We start from the raw sequence: 23954 nt of genomic DNA, 5'->3' as shown, positions 1-23954 counted from the left end.
CCTGCCGAAACCACTCCACAACGCAGCAGGCGCATCAATCGGTAAATGTAAGTTGACTCATTAATCCCACCTCCCTATCATTGCGCAAGAGTGCAGAAGCGTGGTCAACACATCTACACCTCTACATAAGGAACGAAACGGGAGGACTTTTCCACAAATCTGGCTGTCGCCTGATGAAGCTGGTTGTAATTACTGGCGAAACGTCGTACTCGGATTGTAAATGTTGTGGCTTGGCTCTCCAACACACCGGTGTGGCTGGACTAGTGACGAATTGGCACGTTCTGTTAAGGGGCCGTCCATAAATGACGTCACGCGATTTTGACGATTTTTGACCCCCCCCCCCTCGTCACACGGCGTCACAAAAAGTCAGACCCCCCCCCTCAAATATGACGTCACAAAGCCCTGCCCCCCCCCCCCCCAAAACCATATTTCCATTTTGAATATAAAACATGCTTAAAATCGCTTTAAACTATTGTCATTGTAGTGCGTATTTAATGTGGCGCTGCACTCTGATGTTGTAGGAGTGTTGTTATAACAATTAGTGTTGTTATAAAAATTAGTGTTGTTATAAAAATTAGTGTTATAACAATTCTATATTTATTTAAAGTTGTACTTTTTGATGTGACGTCACATTTCTTAACCCCCCCCCTCCCCTTCGTCACACATCGTCACAAATGTCTGACCCCCCCCCCCCAGGTGCGTGACGTCATTTATGGACGGCCCCTTACGTGACAACCCTTACTAGTTGGCTGTCGGGTGGTGGCATGTTTTAACGACATATTTATATATTTACGCGATCTAACCGAAAAAAAAACCTTTATTATGATTATCGTTGGTTTGTTTATTGTGTTTACGATACGAAACATCACCAAACATGACATCAAATTCCACGTGTTGTTTGGTGTTAAGTGGACGGTTTTACTGGAGACCCACAGCGGTGTCAGGATGGCCGAGCGGTCTAAGGCGCTGCGTTCAGGTCGCAGTCTCCCCTGGAGGCGTGGGTTCGAATCCCACTTCTGACATGGAATTTTTATTTTATTTTTTGCTGTTGTCGACGTCGTCGTTACCAGACCACATTTCATTATTCGAATGCTTTCGTCGCATTTTAAGCGGAGATTTTGTGAAGTTTTTAAAGCGTTTACCAACCACGCCGCTGGATTTAGGCAACTTTCAAATTGCTGTTCGTTGACGTATTATTGAAGGGTGTTGAATGAGTGCAGTGTACATTTACTGTCTGCAGTCAATGCAAAATCAGTGCGCTGCCATTCAATCACCCAGTTGCCTAATGACATCAACTTGTCGTACGTTTGTCTCGGTGAATTTAATTTGAATAAAAAAAACCCCCACGAAGCTTCACATCGGTCTGTTCAACAGCCTTCGACAAAAACCACGCTCGCTGTTAAAGGCGATGCTGTGTCACGCCACGAGGGGGTGCTATCGGCACTGCGGTCACAGCAACGCCTCCTGCTGGTACCTGCGAGATGTGTAGAGGCGCAGCCCTGCAACTGCTCGCTCGCACCACTGCTGGAGGGCTGTTTGTAACATCTCCCACGCTGCTGGCGAGACGTGTTGCAAGAGGTACGCGTTACCCACATTTTGCCCCACGAAACGCGTCCTGCCGAACGATAAGGTGCCACAGTGGCGAGATGTTGACTACCTCGCCAGGTATACAGGAGGTCGTGAGTTCAATCCCGAACCCTGACGCCTGTTGTGTATTTGGAGTTTGCGTGTCTCTCTCTCTCTCTCTTCGTGGTCGCGTGGATTTTTCTCCGGGTCCTCCGGTTTTTCACCTCCACATTTATAATCAACATCACGCGTTCAGAGTATTTTGTTGTTGGTTGTTTGACTTGCATCCCACTGGGATTTTTGCACACAGCGTTGGTGTGTACGGTGCGTTTTCTGCAATATTTTGCTGTCTTTTCTCGTGTTTTCTGTTTGCACTCAGTCACATATTCACTTTAAGATGTTTTTTTGTTCATGTTTTTTTTTGTTGCGGTTGCACCCGATTCAAGAGCCGAATGGCTCACAGGGCTATACCTAATAAATGAACTTGAACTAGATTTGGTTGCTATACATTTCCACGTGATAAGCCATTTCAATGGGCTCTTTTGTGTGGCCGGGTCGTTTCTCAACAAGAGCTATTAGCTCAGTGGGCCTTACCTGGTAAAATAAAAAAAATAGTTTAAAATAGATTCATTCAAAATTCTTTGGCGACCACATGATGTACCACCACGACTCTCTCGGCCACACCGGGGACGCTTGATAACTGAATCCATATGCACGAGTCAGCACTAATTCACTCCAGTCACTCGCCGGAGATCACTGGATCCGTGGTTACTGGTCACTAATTATTCCACACACGTTGAGGAATGGGTCACTCATTCACGGAACACACTCACCCACTAACCACATTGCAGGACACAAAAAAAACTCACTCACCCACTCGCTCATTCACGCACACACTCACCCACCCACCACACTGCAGGTCACAAAAAACTCACTCACCCACTTGCTCATTCACGCACACACTCATCCACTAACCACATTGCAGGTCACAACAAGTCACCCACTCGCTCATTCACCCACACACTCACCCACTGACCACACTGCAGGTCACAAAAAACTCACTCACCCACTCGCTCATTCACCCATACACTTACCCACTCACCACACTGCAGGTCACAAAAAACTCACCCACTCACTACACTGCAAGTCACTAAAACTCACTCACCCACTCACTCATTCACGCACACTCATTCACTCACCACACCGCAGGTCACAAAAACTCACTAATTCACGCACACACTCACCACACTACAGATCACAAAACTCTTCTCAAATTCTACCCTCACACTGCCCCACTTTGTAATTCCATTCTCGCGTATGCAAATATGTTCAGGCGAGAAATGCCAATGTCGAGGTCTGCTAGTCAAGAGAGGGCTTTCAGGAGAGAGAGCGTTTGTGTGGTATTTGCCATTCCTCTGTTGAGGGAGCACGAACGAGAATGGTTGTGTGAAGAGGCGATGTTGGCTATCAACAACAAGGCAACTCCTATGACTAATTGGGAATGGGACGCAAGCGTAGGTTTGATCACCCTGTCGCTGGCCGCCTTTGGGGAGGGTGTATAGTGTGAAAGGCCGAAACACCCTAGGAACCAAAGGTTCACTACTGACGATGCGCTCCCCAAATTTCACCAGGCTCACTGTTCATGAACTCTTGGAAGTGCTTGCACAAAGGATAGTAACATCTCCTCCTGTGTTCTTGGAATCTGTGATGTTCAACTTTGTAATTCCCTCACCATCATCCGTCTCTGTTCGCACCCCACCACGCATTCTTATAGCGTTGCTCCATTAAAGCAACGTGTTTCACTCTGCATCGTTTAGAATCTTTGTTCGTGCTGTTTGTTGCTGCCTTTTTGCAAACAACTTCCGACTAGATGATAAATAAAACGTCTTTGTCTCTGGCTGGCTTCGTGCCCGTCTGGCTGTGTGTGAAGCTGGGTTCGTAAGCGTGAACTTCACGCATCCCCCACCCACCCTTCACCCCAGCCGTGTATTCGGGGGAGAGAAAAAAGTTTTGCTGGCTGGCTGGTTGGCTTGGGGGAGGGAGGGAGGGATGGACGGTCACGTTCAATCAGATCCAAAAGCATTCCCTTCAACACATTTATTTAAAGTGTAGCAACATCACTACACATACACCTCATAAAGTAATCCGTAACGTTGACAGTTGTCTTTTTACGCATGTTTTATATCATGTGACACACAAACCCTCACACCTAAGTGTAAATTAAGTTAGCATTGTTTATTTTTGTCACAGTCTCAAGCCCATCTTATAACTTTTGGAATTTTAAGTCAAGTTTTACTGTGCATTTAAAAGTCATCTTCGACGTCTGAAGGACTAAATTGGTCAAATATTGAGTCCACTCCAAGTTATTGAATGTTGGCGAGTGGTGAACTATTTCCCTACTCCATCACTAAAAATATTATCAGTACGGCCAATTTGTGAACTCATAAAACATGTTATGTTCAGTACATATATTGGCAACTACAAATTACCATTCAAAGTTGTTTGTCATTGCACTGCAGTCGCTCATCGCGTTACTTTATTACCCAAATCTGCGTCTTCGATTATGGCACAGAAAGTTCGTTGTACCTCGTCAGAGTCAGTCGCGATTAGGACTTTTGGTTTAGTAGTTCACAGTCATAGCCACGCTCATTGTCACCGCCGACCAAAATTAAGTAAAAACCAAGTTCATTGGTAATTTCTATCTATAAAATCCACAAATGATTAGCATTGCTTCCCCACACACCCACTTTCCCCATCACTTCAAAAAGGCACGACAGTTGAACAGTGACTGCATGTAAGTGCAAAAGTGAGCACACTTTGTGTTGCTTGATTATACCACGCACGCCTCTCCCGGCTATCTACATGGGGTCTACTTAAGGCAATAGCTTCGAATACAAATGGCTACCTTCATTCCTTTTTTACTTAGCGCTCGCAAACAGCGCTGGGCTCTCCAAATTAATTACGTGAATCGACGAGACCCTTACCGATCATCCGGTGAGGTCAATCGACCACTCGGATACCACGAAAATAGTTGGGAGGAAATTCATTTTTAAAAAGTCTCTCCTCCGTTCCCATCATGTGTGCCACTGGAAGGGGGGTGATGGGACAGGAATTGGTGATTCCTTATCATCATCATTAGCCGCGTTATGCTGGGCAAGGCTTTATGGGGGGATTCCTGGCTACAGAATACGGCACGGGGGACGGCTGCCACAGCATTGTCCAGTGACAATGACAAAGCAACCACGTTGGGAAGTGTAGTTGAAGTGTGCAATTTGTAATGTTTTAAAATTGGGATATTTAGCAATTTTTTATAATGAAAAAGAAATGCTTGTGAATAAAAAAAAGTACCACCACGGCCATTGTTATACACATGCACACGCACACCGTCCAATTCTGCATTACAGAAAATATAAAAACCTGATTCTTCACACCCTATATTGTAAATATAACCAATAAAACAATCTTGTGTAAAAACCCACACACCCAGTTAACCTAGAAATGTCGTCGTGTCAGATTCCTTTATCCCAACAGCAAGTTTCCTGTTTTACATACATTGTAAAAATTGCACGTTTTCTTGTTTAAAATAGTAAAAAGAATCCCCTTGTAACTGTAGATTCCTTGACAACAGGTGCCATTAATCTCCATGTGCTATCGAGGGTTTTCAAATAAAGACACCAGTGAATCCATTGATAGATACATAATTAAAAATTAAGTTATATTCCAGGTAAAAGACACCCAAAAAGGTAAAGTATTGCAATGTGACCCAAATATACTCTCTAAAAAATCTAACATGTCACCTTTTTTTAATCCAATGCACCGTTTGATAAAGGCTTTTCATGACGCGCGAGTTCATGGGGATTGTTTTACCCATACTTCACCACGCTGGTCAGTGCGAGTTTGTAGTCATGGCTGAAAGGTCCTGTGGTATAGAGCCAAGGCATTATCCACTGCAAGGTGAAGCAATTCGTTATGCTGGCTGTGCAAAAACCTTCCGCTTTACATGAAAAGATAAGCAGTTTGAAATCCCTGCGCTCTTGAAAATACAAAAACGGACGTACTTAAAAAAATCTAGATTTCGGCCAGTTACTTCATAAGTTGATTTCAAGTAACGACGATTGTACTGATCGTACGTCCGGCCGCTGTAAACAGTTGTGCGAATTGATGGAGAGGTGTCCTGAAAATCCTGATAACCCACATAATATATATTGATATATATATCATTTGTGCAAGCTAACATATTCTGGCTTCGCTGGAACACTTTACAATCCACCTTTGATGGCGTTCGATTGTATTATCTCCGCGCAACAAACTTAATTAACTCGCTCACCCTGCTCTCGACAAAAGCTTGATAAACTTTCTGGACCGTGATCTTTGGTGGGTTATCACAATGTTTGCAGGACAGCCACTCCCCCTCAGCAGGTGAGTGTGGACATGCGCACGTGTGAGCGAGGACACGTTCACACATGACCGCAGCATCACGCGCATTGCCCATGCGCGTACAGACCCTGGCGCTAGCGAGCGGGCGTTGGGGGAGACGCGTGCACGGGCCCTGGCGCTGGCCGGATCAGCCTCCTTGCTTCTCAGCCGACGACTCCCGGAACGTGAGGAAGGAGTAAAGGACGCCTCCGCTGATGCTACCAAAAAGAAAGAGTAGCGTTGCATAAATAAAATCGAGAACAAAAATCATGCGTACGCACGCAGGCATTATGTATTGCTTTCCAATACGTGGCTGTCGTTGGAAATGTTTTTTTTCAAGATAATTAAGGGAGGACTCGTATTGTAGGGAGAGGTACATCCGTAGGCCGAGATAGGAAAACGGGGCTCGTATAGCGGCCCTGTCAAGGTCAGTGCATCTTGGCTGGCTGGGCCAGGATACCCTGGCAGGTGCTTTTAGCACTGTTTCGCTTTTTTTCCCTTTAGGCATTAGAAAACTATTTTGGTCGATTTCCTATGGGGCGAATCCATAAAAGCAACACAACTTCATACTCAAGTTTTGCTCATATCGGGATGTCTTTACAATAATTATCGTGCCTCTCTCCACCACCCCCTCTCCCATTAGAGACGGATTGACACACAGACGTATTGTTTACAACCTTAATTGGAAAGTGCTTTTAAAGACAAAACATCCCTGCATAAGCCTTCATTAGGCCGTTGGGGGGGGACAAGTGCTGTTAGCAAGCACTTACATGTTGCATTGCCCAAGCACCTACCAAATGTTTAGGCCCACGAAGTTGGGCCATGAGAAGATGTAGTCACCTCCCACCAGCATGCCGATATAGGCCACCGACACATTCTGCAGTGGCACACGCAGAAGGGAACAGAGTCATAAAAAAATTAACCCGTAAAAACAAAGTTTTTTCACTAAAAATCCTTTATATGCGTGGCGGCTAGAGTCCTCTCGTCCTCTGGCTTGAGATGGCTGCCACCTATGGGTCAGATGATTGCCTGCCACCATTAAGAAGTTGGTAATTAAATATAATTTTTTTTCCCTACAAAGTGTAAGTTATGGAAAAAAAATTTCACGAAAATAAATTGTCCCGCACAACGAGTCTGTGTGCAAAATGTCAGCTCGATTGGATCACGGGAAGTGGGTTAAAAAACGACCGAAAGATTTGCACGGTCGTAAGCGCGCAAACAAGCAAGCAAGTGAACTTAATATAAAGGATTTAAAAAACCCCTCAAAAATACAGTAGAACCCCTCTCAACAACCAGCCTTGTTAACGACTAATCGCTTAACGACGGGCCTCCATAAAGCCCAATGAATAGTATATAGTGTAGTGTATAGTAGTGTAGTGTAGAGAGTAATGTATAGTATTGTAGTGTATAGTAGTGTAGAGTAGAACCCCTCTCAACGACCACCCCTGTTAACGACTAATCGCTTAACAACGGGCCTCCATAGAGCCCAATGTGTTCGCTTACCGACCATTCCCCTGTTAACGACGGGCTGTTGTAGGTACAGTAGATATTAATAAATGCATTGATAAAAATTCAAGAAACCTTCAGGCAGCCGACGATGGTGGTGGTGAGGGCAGAGTTGTACTGTGTGCAAAGGATGATGGAGAAGAGCAAGATGAACCTGCGCTCATACACACACAAACACAAAAGACAAAGATCCCACATGTAGCCTTCACCAGATTCCTGGGGCAAGTGCTGTTAGCGAGCACCTGTGAGCGGAAGTGCAGCGGTTAGCGCGCTGCGCTGCAAACCCGACGACCCCAGTTCGATTCCCGCTTACGGCCAACACCAGTGACGATTATCTAAACTAGTCCTGAGCCTCCCCTAGGTCGACTCAGCCGCAAATGCGTACCTGGTGGATTGTGTAAACACTGCCACTAGGGAGACAAAGGCGGTCGGGTGTGGTGCTGGCCACCCACCCTCTTGTACGCCGTATCGGCCTTCATAGGTGCTCTCAAGCACACACATACACACAAGACAAAGACCCCCCGTGTAGCCTTTACCAGACTGCTGGGGAAAGTGCTGTTAGCGAGTAGCACCTTTCAAAATGGCCACGGCGCACAAGAGGTAGGGGTTGTAGCCAAATACAGCGCCCCGCCACCTTTGTCTCCCCAGTGTTGATGTGTTTGTTTGTTGAACTTCTCTCGCACCTTACGTAGCCAACCGTGCTCATAGAAGAGAATCTGAGGTGTTGATGTTGATGCACCACAACATTCGATGGTGAATCAACGTAGGGGAAGCCCAGGACTAGTCGAGAAATTCCCCACTGATTATGGGCACGTCTGGCACGTAAACTCAGGTCGCCAGGTCTTGTAGCACAGTGTGATTACCGTGATTGTTAACGGATCAACGTGCATGACTAGAAGAGCTAGCAAGATGATATTTCGTGTAAATGCAGCTGATATTGTAGGAAAATAATGCCTACAAGTATAACAATGAATAAAAATAAACTCCAATTGATTATTTTTCGTCCCCCCCTATTTGGGCCCCTGAAAATATAACGCGTTAGCACAACGTGCGAGACTGAACGATTACTCTCCGTTCATGCGGCAGGGACCCAGCGAGATAACATCGTCGCGACTCACCCCATGAGGCAGGCGAAGGTGAAGTGTACGACGAACCAGGGGTTGCTCCAGCCCTCAAAGGCCAGCGCCTACGGACAGAGGGGGGCGGCAGAAAGATGGTGTGGGGGGGGGGGAACACGGGGGAGAGGTACAATACAAATACAACGCCGTTTTATAGAATACCAAATACAGTTGATTATCGATTATCCGGCTTACAACATTATCCGGCAGTCCCAGGCTGATCCGGCTAAACCGCTCCAAAGGCTGTAACCAGTGCGGCGTGTCAAATTTTATACACAGTACAATATAGGGTAAATACAACATAAACAATGAAAATACTGCAAGCATATACATTTTTCTACGACTAATAACTACAGTAATAAAACAGAAAATATACACGGCGAGGTGATCCGGAGAAAATTTTGCGTTGTGCAATTCGGTGTTCGCATCAGTCTGGCGATCGTCGGATATTAGCTATTGAAACAAGAGCGGAGTTGTACCACGAACATCACCCCCATGCAGAGTCTTCGAGATTGGAATTGGTAAGTATGGTACAGTAAATACTGCACGGTAACTTTTCACAGGAGGATATATATTATTGTTGATTTGTATATTTAAGCCACTTTCATATAGTAATAAAATTTAAAATACACAAAACATATACACAACACCTAAAAACATAATGTTACGCGAGAATGTGCAAAAAGAAGCAATTTTAAATAATTATGCGATTAAATTTCGATTTAAAGCTTTCGTGACTGCAGGGATTCATCTTCTTGGTTCTTTCGGTAAAGTCACGTAGAAGGGAAGTAATAAAATAATAAAAATAAAACATAATAAAATAATTCTCACGACGTTTCGGCCACAACGCAAGAAGCGTCTGTCGAGGCGACAGACGCTGTCGCCTCGACAGACCTGGTTTCACCTGAGGACGGCTGCTTGCGTTGTGGCCGAAACGTCGTGAGAATTATTTTATTATGTTTTATTTTTATTATTTTATTACTTCCCTTCTACGTGACTTTACCGAAAGAACCAAGAAGATGAATTATGCGATTATCCGGGGTTTTTGGAAATCCGGCGCCGCCTTCCCCCTTGAAGCTGCCGGATATAATCAATGATCCACGGGGAGATGTAGGCAGGGTTAAGTCCATGGTGCTGAAATTATGACATCACTTGATTATAACAATCAAATCACAGCACCTGATGAGTTAAATGATGACGTCACCCTGCTGCTGCTCTATTTAAGAACGGGAGCAAGTGGAGGGCTTCACCATTCTGGCGAATTGCCCGATGATGCTGGATGTAATTACCAGAGAAACGTCGTACTACTCAAAAAATGTAAATGTTGTGGATTCACTCTTCAACACACCGGTGGGCTAAAGTAGTGACCTATTTGTCTTTTGTCAATGTGACACTTTTTTTTTACTGATTGGCCGTGTCGGGTGGTGGAGGGTTACGACACATTTAGAAATAACGCGATCTAACTCAAAAACTTTATTATGATTATAACAAATTAAACTAATAGTTCCAGTCTTGAAATTTAAGTACAGGCAGTCCCCCGGATTACAGAAGGGTTAGGTTCCCGAGAAATATCCGTAATCCCAATTTTCCGTACGTCGGACTCTGAACAATTTTCCCCCCCGACATCAAGATAAAATCCATTATCCGGGAATAGTTGTAGCCTCCCCTACCGTTTTCTCTCAGCAACCGTATCACGCTGCCGTCCGTTTTCTATCGCTACCTTATCGATTCGCTGTACATAACGCCCTGCATTTCCTACGATTCTTTCATTTCATCAATATCTTGCCCTAACAACTACCCACAATTAGACGAATGGAACATGTACTGCACTGTGTCCAATTGTTCATGAATACCACGAAGCATATAGAACAATTACATAACGCTACAAAAAATTCCATCTACCTTAATCCTCATGAAGCTCAGGAAGGCGGAGTTTTTGTGGTGAAGGTGGCGTCTATGCTCTAAAGCAGAGGTGGGGAATGTCTGGCCCGCGGGCCGTATAAAGCCCGCAAAATCATTTGGTTTGGCCCTGCCAAGGCAACCGCAGGCGGGACTCGAAATTCAATAACAGGCTAATTTTTAAGTTGATGATTTTGTATGGCCCGCGAATGATGTTATAAATATGCAAATGGCTCTTGGCAGAAAAATGGTTCCCCAGCTCTGCTCTAAAGCAATCGCTTTACGCTTACGAGCATCGTTCTGCACTGTTGCAAGCACCTGGTCGCTTTCCAGTCATTATTGCAATGCAATTATGGGTAATGTTACACTGAAAGTTACGAGACTATGTGGCCGGGGGTACAGTATACTCATGGTAACAATGTAACGGCGTGAGTGCCATACAGTGCACCACTGCCATGGGGAATGTGTGCCCCCGCATTACGCCTCGCTCCGCTGTATTCATCCGAAACCTCACCGCGCTGCACTATTTGCGCTCACAGTATTTAATTTTTTTACATGAAAATGTAATTTTTTCCGCAAATTCGGATTTTTGTAATTCGGGTCTTCCGTAACCCGGGAGACTGCCTACATATTGGTTTGACTGCCACGCAATAAACATTACTCTGTGGGAGGGGATGTGGGAAAATGCTGCCCTCTAATGTGTGGACCAGAGTTCATTTTAAGGGATCTCAAGAGGTAGTTCTGTGACATCTGCTTCTGCAGGCCCGTTACCGTAACACGAAGGGTGCCGAGATCAAAACCAGGAGAAACTTAGGTAAAAATATAAAAAATAATGAAGGTGCCTCACCAGTTGCAGATCGCCTGTGTACGCGCACGCCAGAGCGGCAGGCACGATCATGAACACGGCGTTGTAGTAGAGTAGGCCGTATTTCCCCAGCTCCTAAACACGCAACGACGAGGAAAGTCGATCGGCATGTCGCACGTGGTAGGGGCAAAGTCTGGTCGGCGTAAACCATCGTCACGCGAACTCCGGTGGTCGTCCCTCGCAGCAGTAGCAGCGGCTTTTGGCTGGCCACCGAACAAAGACGGTCACCACATCGCACACTTTCAGATGCACTTCTGCAGACGTCTGCAATGCTCTTACTTCCAATATTATAACGCTACTGGGAGCTATGTAGTTTTAAATTTATATTGAAAACATATTTCTTGAGAACTGCTTTTTGTGTTTAGTTTGTTGTCCCTCCCCGACACCTCCAATTCGCACGATTGGCCACGTACGGTGTAAAAGAAGTTCAACATACGTACATAGCATGGTTGGCAACGTATGGTGTGAAATAACTTCAACATACATACGGAAGACTAGGCCAAAAATACCAACAGTGATGGTGTCGGCATGAGCAGGCAATCGCCGGGCTGCATCTTTACCTTTGTCTAAACATAACACAGAGAAGTAAACTAAACTAATAAACTATTTTTCAATTTACCAGGTAAGGCCCACTGAGCTGTATAGCTCTTTTTTAGAAGCGACCTGGCCACAAATGAGAGACCCAATGAAGTGGCTTATCACGTGGACATTTATCGCAGCCAAATACTCTAAACTTATTTTTCTAAATGTGGAGGGAAAATCCAGAGGACCCGGAGAAAAATCCACGCAACCACAGGGAGCACATGCAAACTCCAAATATGCAGGCGTCAGGGTCGGGATCGAACCCATGACCTCCTGTATATTAGGCGAGGTGGTTAACATCTCCTAGCCACCGTGGAGGAAATATAAACACTTGCGGTTTGGTGGCGCCATGCCAGACCGCTCGACTCGCCAGTCGGGTTGGGTGGGGGTAGAGCTGGGATTGAGCCATGAGAGGAGGGGGAGGGGGGTGTTTGATGGGAGGCGAGATGACAGGCGGTACACGGCGGTGTGGGGTAGCGAGAGGATGAGAGGTGAGAGAAAGGAAGGTGATGTGATCACGCAGTGTTCTTCATTGCAAGGCCCGCGGGCCATTGTGGCTGCTGGTGGCCTTTAGTAGGGCCCCTGGTGGCCTTTAGTACGGCCCCCGACAATACACAAATGTGCAAACATCCCCCATCGTCATCGTGCTGCTGTCAAACCCCAATGGTTTCAAATGTGTGGCGGCCTTCACACTGATGGTGTCTTATCGGTGAAAGTGTGCCGCCCCCAACTCCCCTCTGACAATTAGTGCAGAACACCGTCATAGGTGGGTACGAGGGGGTGTAGGAAGGTGACGGGAGGTCAGAAACATGACGGGCAGTGAGAGGAGGGGTGAGCGAGAGAAAGGTGAGAATGGGTGAGAAGACGTGAGAGGTGGTGCGAGAGCGGTGAGAGACGGCGAAAGAAGGCGAGCGTTCGTGTCCGGGACCTGGGAGTCGAGTTTCTGTTTGGTGTAGACGCCGTTTGCGGCGGTGAAAAGGTCGTTGGCCAGGATGAAGGTGTAGCCCACGGGGTCAAACGCCAGGTCAGAGCTGCAGAGGACCGACACACACACACACACACACAAAGAAAACAGCCGTCATTCGGCACTAAGCTGCGGTGACGTCAACACGGTGCTTGTGCCAGCCTTGGTGCACATTGAGGTCACGTGGAGTGCGGAAGGTTCGTTGGAAGAAGGTCATGGGACAGACCCAGGTGGTGACGTGGGTCGAATGGCTAGAGATCACTGGCAGATGCACCACCTGTGCTCCCCACTGTGCCACCTCGCTGCGTTTTAGCCGCTCGGTGCTCCGCTAGTTGTTGTGGCGAGCGTCGCTCCTCCTCCCTCCCAATGTTGTTGGAAGGCAACTGCCTCCAACTGCCCAGTAGCATCCTTCACGAGCCTCTCCACAGACGCCGATATTGACACCAAATTGATGCCGGTATCAAGATTATACACATGTATTGCATTACAATCCCTTGCTTCCTAACAACTGGTGAGTCGTGAGGGTTAGGTGGGAAGCGTCCGATGAGGATCATGTGTCAAAGAGTTATTATTATTGTTATGCGAGTGTCATGTCACCCCATCCATAGGATGGGCTGAGCTATTATTTAATTTATTGTTACGCTTGATTACACAGGAAAGTCTCGCCGAGTCTCAAAACTCGGCAAAGGCTTTTTTAGAACAGTCATGCCAAGTTTTCAGTCGGGGAAAATGTTGCTTGTGCGTGCAATCCTAAATGAAGTAATTTTCAGGAAATTTTCCAGCAATGGGATATTTTGGCCAATACCGCTTGCACAGCAATTTATTAAACTATGAGAGGAAACCAGGGAACCTGGAGCGGGAGAACACATACAAATAGCGTGCAGAAAGGTGCCCGAGTCAGGAATCGAACCCAGGCCATTCTTACTGTGAGGCACATATATTGACACTGCACCCCCCTGCTTGCCCACAGGCTATGAATAAAAAAACACCGTAGTCTTTGTGTTCCCATCACAGCTGGCACACATCGTTTGTGGGGTCAATAGTTCATCCCCACCTGGCGGCGAAGATGGCCCCGCCCATCATCATGGCCACGGTCAACTGGATAGGGCATGACGTTGTTTTTCTGCGAAATCAAACAAGAGGGAAAGAGACGCGACAATGAGAAGGCAGGGGAGCACGGGCACGAGTCACGAGTCCAGTCCTCCCGCACAGCATCGGAGTTAGGGTGGGGGGGGTGGATCAAAAATGGACATTTGCCCAGGGCCCAAAACTCTGGAGGGGCTCGCAAGAAAATATATGAAACCCTTTCCCGTTCCGATAGCGCACGTGTACGTCATCAGTTTTTCTTCCGATACTGTTCAGATGACGTACATGGACGGTTTCGGCTTTTGTTGACGTACATGTATGTCATCAAAACGGAGCCGGAGACTCACCACAAGGCGGGAGGGCGTGTGGCACAGTTTGGTGCCAGCTATCATAGAGTGCGGTCGTGTTGCTACAGTTCTCTGCGGTGGGTACAATGTTTTGAAAAACAGCGGCACTACTCTTCTCTGAATAAAATTAACGCCCAACCACTTGCACGTTCCGAGATCCAACGGCGCATGGGACACCCACCCTGCAACTTGCAGACGTCTCGGAACAGGAAATAGTTAACAGCAAGGAAAAAATTCGCACACACAGATTATATTCCCAGCGTGTGTTTTTCACCGGAGGTTACTTAATTAACGATGACGTTACCTTGCGATTTAACAAAATGCGATGACGTTGCAAGTGAAAGAGCTGTCCCCCCCTTTTTATATTGACTAAAATGCGAGCCTGTTACAGACTCGTTCGGTCTGATTTTTTTCTATTTATTATAATTATTTTTACCAGGTAAGGCCCACTGAGCTGTATATCTCTTTTACAGAAGCAACCTGGCCACAAATGGCAGCTCAACAAAGTGGCTTATTACGTGGAAATTCAAAGCAGCCATCTACTCTAATACGCATGTTTATAAATGTGGAGGGAAAAACTGAAGGAAGTGGAGAAAAATCCACGCGACCACGGGGAGAGAGACATGCAAACTCCGAATATACAGGCATCAGGGTTGGGATCGAACCCACAACCTCCTGCATACCAAGCGAGGTAGTTAACATCTCGCCACCGCGGTGCCCCAAGTGGTACATTCACGACGCAGCCCTGAGAATTACAAACTTCAAGTTTGATTCACGTGCGACAAACACTCACCCGAGGATGAACATCTCGCCCACCATGGTGAAGAGGATGGAGAATTTCCGCAGCACCGTGAACATTGGGAGGCTGTGCAGGCACACACGACAAATATCCCACGCGTTAGCAAGCTGCACCTATGAAGAAGGCCGGCCTGACACACGAGGGGGGGGGGTGCCTTTGTCTCCCGAGTGGCGACGTTTACACACTGCACCCGGTACTCATTTAAGCCCGAGTCGACCTCGGCGAGGCCCAGGATCGGTTCAGATAAACGTCACTGGTGTTGACCTTGAGCGGGAATCAAACTCAGGTCGCCGGGTTCATAGTGCAGCGTGCTAAATGCTGCACTACCACTTCCTACTGTCCTGACTGCTACTTGCTCACAGCACTGCTGGCTCAATGACCTCAACTAGAGCAGGGGTGGAGAACGTCCGGCCCGCGGGCCGTATAAGGCCCGCGAAATCATTTCATCTGGCCCTGCCAAGGCAACCGCGGTCGGGACTCGAAATTCAATAAATCTAGGAGAAAACCTGGAAAAGCAGTTGCGAGTAGCAACAACATCATCAATACCAGCGAACATCACACGCCTCACCAAAGAGAAGCAGTTCCAGCCATCGCATTAGGGGTGAGATAATTAAATGTTCGACCAAATATAACGGGCTAATTTTTAAGTTGATTATTTTATATGGCCAGCGAATGATGTTATAAATATCCAAATGGCCCTTGGCAGAAAAAAGGTTCCCCACCCCTGAACTAGAGGGAGCTCTAGACAGTTCAGGCTATAGAGGGCCTTTGGCTTACTTTTTCGATGCCGGTCAGACGTCTTACGAAAAGTGGCAAAATACTTTACCCCATCCCCCAAACGTAGTGTGGCCAGAATGGCACCTGTTGCCCCACTTAACATCGTAAATCTTCCTTCAAAAAATATCCTGAAGAAGATTAGTGCTGGATACAGCAGTCACATTTGCAAATGTGCTTTGTAACTTCGATCGATAGTTCAATGTTAATGTATCATTTTATTGAGGAATTGCTGTGTGGTGTTATCTTGGTGTATTGTTTGTTGTTGTAACTTGCTGACCTGCCCATTATGGACATCTGTGAGAAAGATGCTTCATAGCTCATCGGGATTCCTCTTGCATTCGAAATAAAGATTCTGATCCACCTTTGTATCCGCAGTGCTGATGTTGACACACCGCAGCAAGTAATAATTTAAAGGCCGATTCAAATCGATGTTCGCTGCAGCTGGGAATCGAACACAGGAGGTCTGGCTTGCACTGCGGGTCCCCACTTGCCACTCCAACAGCGGAATCCTGCCCTCCCCCACTCTCAACCTCCCTAGATTGAATTGCTTTTTGCGTTTTAGTTTGTCGTCCTTGCCCCGAACCTCCGATTAGCACGGTTGGCTACGTACGGTGCGAAAGAAGTTCAACATACATACACACAACGTACATACATACATACAACACGTGTCACGCCCACCGTGCCAGCCCCGTGTTTGGTCCGTGCCGGCGAGCCAGCCCCACCTCGTTTGGACAGTGCGGGGTAGCCAGCCCGAGCGAGGATCGCGTTGGTCAGTGTGTGGGTGGAGTGCGACGTGACGCACCTGAGTCTCTTGGTGCTGATGAGGCCGGTGATGTGGTTCCCCAGGTAGATGAGTGGCAAAGGGAAGATCTGGAACGCAGGGGTGGGGGTCGCGGCACGGTGAGCAATCGTGGAAAAAACCACATGCAGTCTGACTCGACTCTCCATGTAACAACTGCACGCTTGCTCAAAAAAACCCGTCTGACTCGACCCTATTTAGTAGTAGTAGGTTTTTACCCTTTAAACTGGTACAAAACTGACACCTTTATACAAGGCATCATGTTTGCAATAACCACAACACAAGTAGTCAAAATGCAAACAAAAAGAAACAACTCTGATGATGATAATGACAGTGCATATCACTATCATCATCAGAGTTGTTTCTTTTTGTTTGCATTTTGACTACTTGTGTTGTGGTTATTGCAAACATGATGCCTTGTATAAAGGTGTCAGTTTTGTACCAGTTTAAAGGGTAAAAACCTACTACTATATTTTGCCACTGGTAAAGGAGTTCTCATAGTGTAAATGTCGACCCTATTTATTATATCTTTATTTTGTATTTACTAGGTAAGGCCCACTGAGCTATGTAGCTCTTTTTCATAAGCGACCTGGCCACAAATGATATCTCACCAAAGTGGCTTATAATCACGTGGAAATTTCTAGCGGCCAAATACTTTTAAAAGTATTATTCTAAATGTGGAGGGCAATACCGGAAAACCCGGGGAAAAATCCATAGGACCACCAGGGGGAGAACATGCAAACACCAAATATACAGCAGCAGGCGTCAGGGTCGGGATCGAACCCACGACCTCCGCTATACCAGGCGAGGTCGCTAATATCTCGCCACCATGACCCTCCGTGGAACAACCACACACTCTATAATAGTAGGTTTTTACCCTTTTAAACTGGTACAAAACTGACACCTTTATTCAAGGCATCATGTTTGCAATAACCACAACACAAGTAGTCAAAAAAGCAAACAAAAATAAGCAACTCTGATCATGATAATAATAAATACTCTGATAGTGCAGTGTTTGAGTTGTACGCCTTCTGGTGTCATCTGGTCCAACACCAATGGGGACTAGGCTCTAAAGAAAGCCGTCTCGGGTGTGGACCAATCAACTTCAAGGACAGTGCATATTATTATCATGATCAGAGTTGCTTCTTTTTGTTAGCTTTTTTGACTACTTGTGTTGTGGTTATTGTAAACATGATGCCTTGAATAAAGGTGTCAGTTTTGTACCAGTTTAAAAGGGTAAAAACCTACTATCATATTTTGCCACTGGTAAAAGAGATATCAGTGTAAACCACACACTCGGTCAATAAAACATTCACAGACTCGCACACCATAGTACAAACTCGCTTCGGTGTCACACTCACAGACTATTTAGATTATTTGGCTGGGATAACTTTCCACGTGATAAGCCACAATCATTTGTAGCCAGGTCACTTCTGAAAAAAAGAAGCTTATACTGTAGTTCAGTAGGCCTTACCTGGTTACATTAAAAATAGTTTACTTTCACGTAAAAAAAATTGCGATTTGTGTACCATTCCTATACTTTGTAAGAATATCGTGTTTTTGTATTGTTTGTTGTTGTAATTTTATGACCCGCCCCAACTGGCCATCTGTGAAAAAGATCTTTATAGCTCACCGGATTCCTCCAGTATGAATAACAATTCTGATTGATTCTGACTAGCTCAACCTCCCATGGACCGTGCTGGCTACCGTTGTATCAACTGTTCCATGCAGCCCCTGCAAACTCTCCCTTCCCATCTGACGTTGCTTACCGCTGTTGCAAAGTTGCCTTTCAAAGAGCTTCTTGGCTCAATGTGCCTTACCCGGAAAAAAAAAAATGACTGACTGAAATTGCAATGAATAATTTGGTTTAGTTTAAGAAAATACAGAAATGTGACGAGGAAAATAAGAGCGGCACCTTTTTTGGGAGGTTTAAGTCGAAGTATGGGAAGGACACGAGACCACACGCCCGTCCCACGTGCAGCAGCACCACCGTCACCAACATCTGCACAACGGAGGTCAGCGTGTCAAGTTTATTTCAACCGAAGCGAGATCTCAAGGGTTACCAGGGTAGAAGTCTCCCTCGCACGAGTGATCCGGGTTAACCAAAATGGCAAAAGCATTGAAAAAAAGTTAAAGAAATGAATCAAAATAGAAATTAGAGCAAAAAAGACCCAACTGTGTCATAGGAGAAATTGGAAGGTCATCTCACCGGCACCGCGCGTTAAGCAGCACGCTAAACCAGAGTTCGGCAACCAAAATAACAATGAGCCATTTTTGTTCAAACGAAGGAAAAAAAAATCATCCACATTTTAAGAGCTGCAACGTACATAAATATACAAGACAGCGGCCGGCCCTCAGTAAATAACTGTCACAAAGTAGCCCTTAAACAAACCGCATTCGGCTCCGGAGCCGGAGGCTGCCAACCCGTGCTAAACACGTTGAACGCGCGACATCAGCTGTGCGGCTCCGGTTCTGCGGTGGGAAAAGAAGCCAGCGCTTCCCAAGCCACGCCGGGTCGGCTCGGCATGCTCCAGCACGGCTCCGTTGAGAAAGTGAACATTTTCAAAAGAGATGTCCCATTCGGGCGACACGGTGGTGACATATTAACTATCTCACGTGGTATACAGGAGGTCGTGGGTTTGACCCCGAGGCTGACGCCTGCTGTATATTTGGGGTTTGCACGTCTCTCCCTGTGATTGTGTGTATTTTTCTCCGGGTCCTGCCGTTTTTTCCTCCACATTTAGAAACGTGCGTTTCGAGTGTATGGCTGCTATACATTTCCACGTGATAAGCCACTTTGCAGAGCAATCATTTGTGGCCAAGTTGCTTCTAAAAAAGAGCCATATAGCTCAGTGGGCCTTACCTGGAAAAATAAAAAAATTGAATGTCTGAACCTCAAGAGTCTCTGGGATGTTTTTTGCGAGCGTAAATCACCTGCCCGACGCCCAGGAACAGCGAAGAGGGAAACCTAACAACAACAAAAAGAGAACAGTGACCTCAGACCACACCGCACAGCGACGACAGTACAAGCAGGCAGCCTAAGTAATGCTCACGCATCTCACTCAACCTACTGGCTTCGACCTCCCAAGGCCACCAGTGGGGTTCAGTTGAACGGCTCCCGGTGTGACCAGGGCAGGGTGTTGTGTGCCCCTTCCGAACATGGATGGGGCATCGTACGGCTGCGCGACAGCCTCGCTGTGTGATGGCAGGGAGCAGGAGACCAATGGTGCACCGTCGTCTCCGGCTGGGAAGCCCGTCAGGGTGTGCTGGGCCGACCGGTTACCCTGCACGTGTTGGAGGAGGAGGCTGCCACATGGCTCTGTGGCTACGTGGGCCGACATCCACCTCACGTATAACACTGAGACAGATATGTAATAATTTCATTATTTCTCTTGTGTATCTGGTGCCCTGTGTAAAAGTAATATGTAAAGCACTCGTTAAATACAATAAAATCTCACCCTACTCTACTCCCAACACCCTCCGTCTTCTGTGAAAAAAAAAAAATTCTGTTCGAATCCCATGGTGTAAAGTGCAGTTTTGCGCGTATGTTGAACTTCTTTTGCACCGTACATAGACAACCTGCTAATTGGAGGTGTGGGGTGAAGAACAACAAACTAAACATAAAAAGCAGTTCTAAAAAATGAGTTTTCAATCAAAAATTTTAATATAATTTTGTTTACTCATACTCCACTCAATGTCAGGTCAACCTATTGACCTATAAAGAGAACTGCTGCCCGAAACGTCGTCTTAAAAAAAATTCCTTTCAAGGACACTGGATTACTGACGTACGTGTTGCGATTTGTGTTCACCCTTTCCCAGTTTTTTCTTACGATTCATCCCACAGACTCTTGAGATTAAGAATCGGGATTAAAAGCTAAAATAAGGCTCCCACAAAGCCATGCTGGGAGGGGATGTGACACAGTTTGGCGCCAGCTATCGTAGAGTGTGGTCGTGTCGCTACAGTTCTCTGCGATGAGTACAATGTATTTAAAAACTAAGCAATTTTTATTTTACCAGGTAAGGCCCACTGAGCTATATAGCTCTTTTTCAGAAGCGACCTGGCCACAAATGATATCTCAACGAAGTCGCTTATCATGTGGAAAATTATATCAGCCAAATACTCTAAACGTGGGTGGAGAAACCGGGGTTCCCGGAGAAAAATCAATGTATCCACAAAGACAAAGATCCCCCGTATAGCCTTTACAGACTGTAGGGGCAAGTGCTCTTAGCGAGCACCTATGAAGGCCGGAACGGTACACGAGGGGGTGGGTGGCCAGCACCACACCCGACCGCCTTTGTCTCCCCAGTGGCGATGTTTACACACCGCACCAGGTACTCATTTGAGGCTGAGTCGACCTAGGTGAGGCCCAGGACCTGTTCAGATAATCGTCACTTGTGTTGGCCGTGAGCGCACCGCGCTAACCGCTACACTCCAAATATACAGGCGTCAAGTTTCGGATCGAACCCACGATCTCCTGTATACCAGGCGAGGTAGTTGACAGCCCACCACCATGGCACCCCCCACAACAGTGCTGAAGGCTCCCCAAATAAAATGAACGCCGAACTGATTGCGCGTTCCGAGATAGAGCGGTGCAGGAGGCACCCCACGCCTGCGACTTGCAGACGTCTCGAAAACGGGAAAGGGTTAGCTGTGTGCTTGTTGCAGCAGCAGCATCTACATCAGCAGCATCAACATCTGCAGCATCTGCAGCATCTACAGCATCTGCAGCATCTGCAGCAGCATCAACATCTGCAGCAGCATCAACATCTGCATCAACATCTGCAGCATCAGCAGCTGTAGCAGCAGCAGCGTCTGCAGCAGCATCTGTAGCATCAGCAGCTGTAGCAGCAGCTGTAGCAGCAGCAGCGTCTGCAGCAGCATCTGTAGCATCAGCAGCTGTAGCAGCAGCTGTAGCAGCAGCATCTGCAGCAGTATTTGTAGCAGCAGCAGCATCTGCAGCAACAGCATCTGCAGCAGCAGCATCTGCAGCAACAGCAGAAGCATCTGCAGCAGAACTGCTGCAGCATCTGCAGCAGCATCTGCATCAGCAGCAGCATCAGCAGCATCTGCAGCAGCAGCATCTGCAGCATCTGCACCAGCATCTGTAGCAGCAGCTTCTGCAGCAGCAGCATCTGCAGCAGCATCACCAGCATTAGCAGCTGCAGCAGCAGCATCACCAGCATTATCATCTGCAGCAGTATCAGCTGCTGCACCTGCTGCGATGTTAAATTTGAATTTGGCGCCAATCGTGGCGTCACGCGCTCTCAGCCAATCAGAGCTCGACGGTAAATACCGCCGTTTCAACACTTGGGAGCAGCCGCCACCACCACCCCATTCATTGCAGCGATCGAAACGTGGCGAGTTTTACCCGTAGCTCGTGAGCACTTGCTTGTTCACGATGACGATGAGGAACGAGCAGAGGCCGTAGAACACGGCAGCGAGCAGCCGCGACACCCAGTGCCGCTCGATGCTCGGAGTCGTCATGTCGACGGCAGCCTCGCCTAGGAAACCCCGCGGGAAGCCTGAGTTAGGCCTCCGGCTGAGGCGATCTCTCGCGCGGTCCCGGTGTTGTTTTTTTTATTTGCTTTCGTTGATTTCGCTACGAAGCCATCGCTCCGAGTCTTGAGAAGGCGGGCATGTTTGGTATTATGCGGAAAGGGTAGGTTTCTAAGGGCGTCAAGTCGCGTACACGGACAAAAAACAAGATCGACGCTGTTTGCGGAGAACGCGAAGCTGTTGGTAGTGCGAGACGTGGCCCCTTTAAAAACTTCGGGGGCGGGGAATCGATTCGATGGTTATCGATTCCTGTTACAAAGCGAATCTCATCGATTTTCGCGTTAAGATTCGTACATCGATCGATTCGGCGATTTGTGTTGCTCGATTTTCCGTTCACGAATTGTTTCTTGACAAGTTGAAACCTCTCAACGTTAAATATGAAGCCCTGCGTGTTAAACTTTAATATTAAGTCTTGATAACTTTGTAACGTGAATTTGTACAAGGAAATGAAATTGCTTCACCTGCTTTGGTGAAAGTATTCCCTTGTCGCGACTCCCCTTCTGGTGTGCACTTACTTTCTCCATGCAATCTTGGTGTAGCTGTCCAACGTTGCTAAATTATTTTGCACGATTGTACAATCTTGATTTGAAGCTTTCGTGACTGCTTGTGTTGCGATCGAAACGTCGTGATTTATTTTATTTTATACCTACGTGACTTTACCGAAAGAACCAAACAGTACGATTGTACATGTTATGGCTTTGCTGTCCAACACAATTGTGTGCTGTAGTAGTAACGAATTGGCATGTTTAACGATACATTTATGTATCATGGAACCTCCTTTGCCAATGTCAAAATGTAAGAATAGATTTTCCCCTTTTTTCTGGCAACAAAACAGCTGTGTTAAGATGTTAAAACACCAAACTGAAACCTTTTGCAAGGAATCACGTCTGCATTAACCAGACACTTGTGGTGAAAATACAAACAAAAAACGTGCTCTGACACAATTATCCGTGGTTATTGCAGACATGATTCCTTGTAAAAGGTTTCAGATTGGTGTTTTAACATCTTAACACAGCTGTTTTGTTGCCAGAAAAAAATAGGGGAAAACCTATTCTTATATTTTGGTTCTGGCAAAGGAGGTCCCATGATGTAGCTGCTCACCCCGAGCTATCAATGCCCTGATAGTGGCATTGTCTTTGTGCTGTTCGCCTTTTGGCGTCCTCTGGTCTAACACTGTTTGAGACGAGGCTCGAAAGCAGGGGTCGGGAACCTTTTTGACTGGGAGAGCCATAAAAGCCAAATATTTATAAATATATTTCATTGAGAGCCATATAGTATTTTTAACGTATAATAAATTAAATGTCTTACTTTTAATGCGACTTCTGGTGCTGCATGGTTTTGCTGATGGCCTTGTAGTCTGGTTCATACGTGGTGAGGTTGAGCTTCATGCAGGCGTGACCCGTGAAATTTATCTTCAAAACTAATTTCTGTTTACTTTAAAATGACACAGCATTATTAAAATCAGTTCCAAACTGATTTATTATTTTTTCTTTTTTTATTATTTTTTCAACTCAAAATTGTGTGGGAGCCATATGCCGTCACTGGAAGAGCCATATATGGCTCGCGAGCCATAGGTTCCCGACCGCTGCTCTAAAGAAAGCTGTCTCTGGTGTGGACCAATCAGTTTCAATAACAATGCACATACTGTCAAGAGTATGTTTTTGTTGGTATTT

General features: G+C 46.4%; 1 protein-coding gene and 1 non-coding gene across 3 annotated transcripts; one reads left to right on the top strand and one right to left on the bottom strand.

Annotated features, from left to right (window-relative positions):
• Positions 1–939: 939 nt before the first annotated feature.
• TRNAL-CAG (transfer RNA leucine (anticodon CAG)) lies at positions 940–1022 on the top strand. Its single transcript has one exon. It is a non-coding gene; the product is annotated as a tRNA-Leu (tRNA).
• Positions 1023–3648: 2626 nt separating this feature from the next.
• LOC133349857 (nucleotide sugar transporter SLC35D2-like) lies at positions 3649–22493 on the bottom strand. Of its 2 annotated transcripts, XM_061563665.1 has the most exons (12): positions 22094–22493; positions 19659–19692; positions 18640–18726; positions 16728–16795; positions 15143–15214; positions 13971–14039; positions 12881–12983; positions 11353–11445; positions 8607–8674; positions 7564–7642; positions 6777–6859; positions 3649–6200 (listed from the first exon to the last, which is right to left on the bottom strand). In XM_061563665.1, the coding sequence occupies exons 1-12, from the start codon at positions 22207–22209 to the stop codon at positions 6131–6133; spliced, it is 942 nt and encodes a 313-aa protein (XP_061419649.1). In that variant the 5' UTR covers positions 22210–22493; the 3' UTR covers positions 3649–6130. The 2 variants fall into 2 exon arrangements, with proteins under 2 accessions (XP_061419649.1, XP_061419657.1); XM_061563673.1 differs by lacking the exon at positions 19659–19692.
• Between the last annotated feature and the right edge of the window lie 1461 nt (positions 22494–23954).

This window comes from Lethenteron reissneri, chromosome 4, assembly GCF_015708825.2.
Source record: "Lethenteron reissneri isolate LAM-NWPU_2019-01 chromosome 4, ASM1570882v1, whole genome shotgun sequence".
In the NCBI taxonomy this organism is placed as follows: domain Eukaryota; kingdom Metazoa; phylum Chordata; class Hyperoartia; order Petromyzontiformes; family Petromyzontidae; genus Lethenteron; species Lethenteron reissneri.
The sequence above is the reverse complement of the archived record's forward strand: the minus strand, read 5'-3'. Positions and strand labels throughout refer to the sequence as shown.